At 53.2% G+C, this 2,876-nt stretch overlaps 1 protein-coding gene across 1 annotated transcript; it reads right to left on the bottom strand.

The window, feature by feature from the left end:
* Positions 1-361: 361 nt before the first annotated feature.
* On the bottom strand, positions 362-1,777 carry LOC132529545 (dixin-like). Its single transcript, XM_060166177.1, has one exon. The coding sequence runs from the start codon at positions 1,745-1,747 to the stop codon at positions 362-364; it is 1,386 nt and encodes a 461-aa protein (XP_060022160.1). The 5' UTR covers positions 1,748-1,777.
* Positions 1,778-2,876: the final 1,099 nt, after the last annotated feature.

Here is a 2,876-nt window from a genome sequence, read left to right as displayed (position 1 = left end):
TCCAGATAAGAGCAGCCATGCCCATATAGGAGGGGATCACCCATCCCCGTTGGTTAAGGCCTTCGGTTTGTTGCCCTCAGAGTAGAATAAAACACTGTGTTCCCACGGACAAGGAACTCCACAAGAACCCGTGGTCTACTTTTGGACACGGACTTTAAGGACCACACGTGCCAGGCACTTCTAGAAACAGGACTGGCCTACGGCGGTCACACTTGGAGAAGCTTCTGTTTTGGTAGCACAAACGAAAAACTTCTTAGTGTATTCTGGTTTTAGTCTCCTCTCTTGAGTGAAGCAGCCAGCGACTGCCAAGTTCCACAAGCCCTCAATCTAATGCTCAGCGTTAATTCTCTCCATGGTCTTCTTACAGCCAGGCTACAATTTTCCCTTCCCATCCAGCGATGGCATCATCATCGTGGAAAGCCTCCTCCTTGACAGTGCCAAACTCGGGATCCAGTGCTTTTATGTGATACCGATGATTTCCCTCCCGGTCAACAGCTGCTTTAAAATCCTTCAGTGTCACCTCCCCCAACCTCTTCGGTATATTGACCATGAAGGGCGTAAGTGGTCGGTCAGTGAAATAGAGCACCTTCGTGCAGGCGCTGCTGACAGCTGGAGAGCTCTGTGAGTGAGGCAGCTTTGAATGCGGGGGCCAGGACTCCCGGCATTCACTACCTGCTTGAGTTCTGGGTGACTTGCCCCGAACCCTTCTGTCCTGTTTCCTCTGGGTCTCCATGGCGTGCGGGCGCGCCATGAGGCCGGAGATGCCCTGCTCCAAGCTGTCGATGGTGTGGTGCTGAGGGTCGTGGCCACTGTTGCGTAGGCTGCGGAGGGCATCCCGAACGAGCTGCAGGTCGCTGCTCCCTCTGTGAGCGACGGAAGCAGCGCCTTTTCCTGCCACTGGAAGGAGAAAACCGTTGCTTTGAGGGCTGTGACTGCTGCAGTGGGCCACCTCCTCTGCCTCTCTTTTCATACAGTGAGTAAAAAGCACGTCTTTGTGTTCCAGCTCCCGCTTCAGATCCACCTGCTGGTAAATGGCCTCAGAGAGTTTCCGAGGTGCTTCCTCCAGCTTGGCCTGGGGCAGGAGGCGGTCCTTCTGCCCCAGTTCTTTTTTATATTCTCCCGAGAGCCAATTCCTCTCGTCTAGCTTCCTCTGCACATCCACCTTCTGGTTGTGCAGCTCATCTTCTTCCACATTTGCCCTCAGCAGTTCTTGTCTGAGCTGAAGGACGGACGTGTCCCGCTGAGTCAGCCTCTGCTTCAAGGCATCCTTTACCCCCTGTGAGTTTCTGGCTTCTTGTTTATACTTCAGCAGCTCCTTCTTTAGGTCCTGATTCTCCTCCATCCTCTGATCCAGACGACTTTGGATTGTAATCAGTTGTTCCTCAGGATTGACTCCTGGTTCACAGAGGGCCAAGGGCCTCTCCCGTTCATCTTCGGGTAAGGATCCCTTGAGCAGTAAGGCCTGTAATCCTGATATCATTCTCCCGGCTTCCTCCATTTCTTTTTCCAAATGTTCTTGTTGTTCCAACAGCTGTTCTTCCCATGAAGTCTCCAGATAGGGCCGGGGGCTGCCTGGTCTCCAGTCCCGGGATAATGGAGAGTCTGTCTCCTCTGTTTTGTTCTCTATTCCTTCAGAGGGAATAATCACGAAATCTGCCTTCTCCTCCGACTGGGTTATAATGGAGTCGCTCTTTGCACTGTGGATAGGACTGGGGGAAGTCAGGCATTTGACTTGCGTCCCTCCCATGGTCCCCCTCGTGGCTCCGGCTTCAGCAAGTCGGCTTCCCGGGGTGAAGTGGGAGGCTGAAAGTCACAGCGCTCCCCAATTCGGGCATGTCTCCCCGCGCTGAGGCCCGAAGAACGACTCCTCGGGCAGGCCAACTACCAGAGCCGCTCGCCCCGGTCCCGAGAGGGAGGAGGGAGGACAGAGAAGCAGGCATCTCGGCCCCAGGGACGGGGATGCTCCCAGCTCTGAGGCGCGCTGTCCTGGCAACTCAGACACTGCAGCAGCCCGGCCTCGGCGGAAGCCGCCTCCCCTCGCAGGCTGCGGTCCCCGGCAGCGGCATCGTGGTCTCCGTGGCCGCGCGGCTCCGGTCGTGCCCACGGGCGCAGGCATTTAAACCCATCTCCAACCCACCGGAGAAAACCAACATTCAATATTTTAACTACACTATGCACATCCCCCGTGCCTGGCTTCTTATCGCTAGGAGCCATTGCTTCTTTGAAGTTGGGAACTTACTGGTTTCTAAGGGCATGTAACTATGGCTTACCCATCTCTCAGTAACTATGCACACTCCAGACATTCACATACAATTCACATACGTGATTTGGGACGAGCTGCCTCAGAGAGCCTTTGCAGGTGGAAAAATGGAGGGAAGTTGTGTGGCGATGGGACTTATCTCTGCCACCTAGACATGCAATAAAAAGTCCATTAAATCTCTCTCTCTCTCTCTCTCTCTCTCTCTCTCTCTCTCTCTCTCTCACACACACACACACACACACACACACACACACACACACACAGAGAGAGAGAGAGAGAGAGAAACAAAGCATTCACTGAGCACTGGCTGTGGCCCAGCCCTTATTAGGGACTGAGAAAGAGTGGATAAAACAGTGCCACTTGAGGCTGACTTTGCACAGCTCTTGCCTATAGCAGCTCATATTCAAACAGAGGAGATATGCATCGACAAACATTTATTTCTTTTCCATTCTGGGAATTTGCAGAACTCTCTCAGGGAAAACACTAAACCTATTAAAATATGCAAAAAATGAAGCAGCAACTTTGATGGGTAGCAAAAAACCCAAACCTCACAATCCCTCAGTGACTGGAGGCTGGGACACCTGCTTCAAAGGCAGCCCTTTCCTGGTTCCCCTGT

The sequence above is a fragment of the Lagenorhynchus albirostris genome, chromosome 11 (assembly GCF_949774975.1).
Source record: "Lagenorhynchus albirostris chromosome 11, mLagAlb1.1, whole genome shotgun sequence".
NCBI lineage: Eukaryota > Metazoa > Chordata > Mammalia > Artiodactyla > Delphinidae > Lagenorhynchus > Lagenorhynchus albirostris.
The sequence above is the reverse complement of the archived record's forward strand: the minus strand, read 5'-3'. Positions and strand labels throughout refer to the sequence as shown.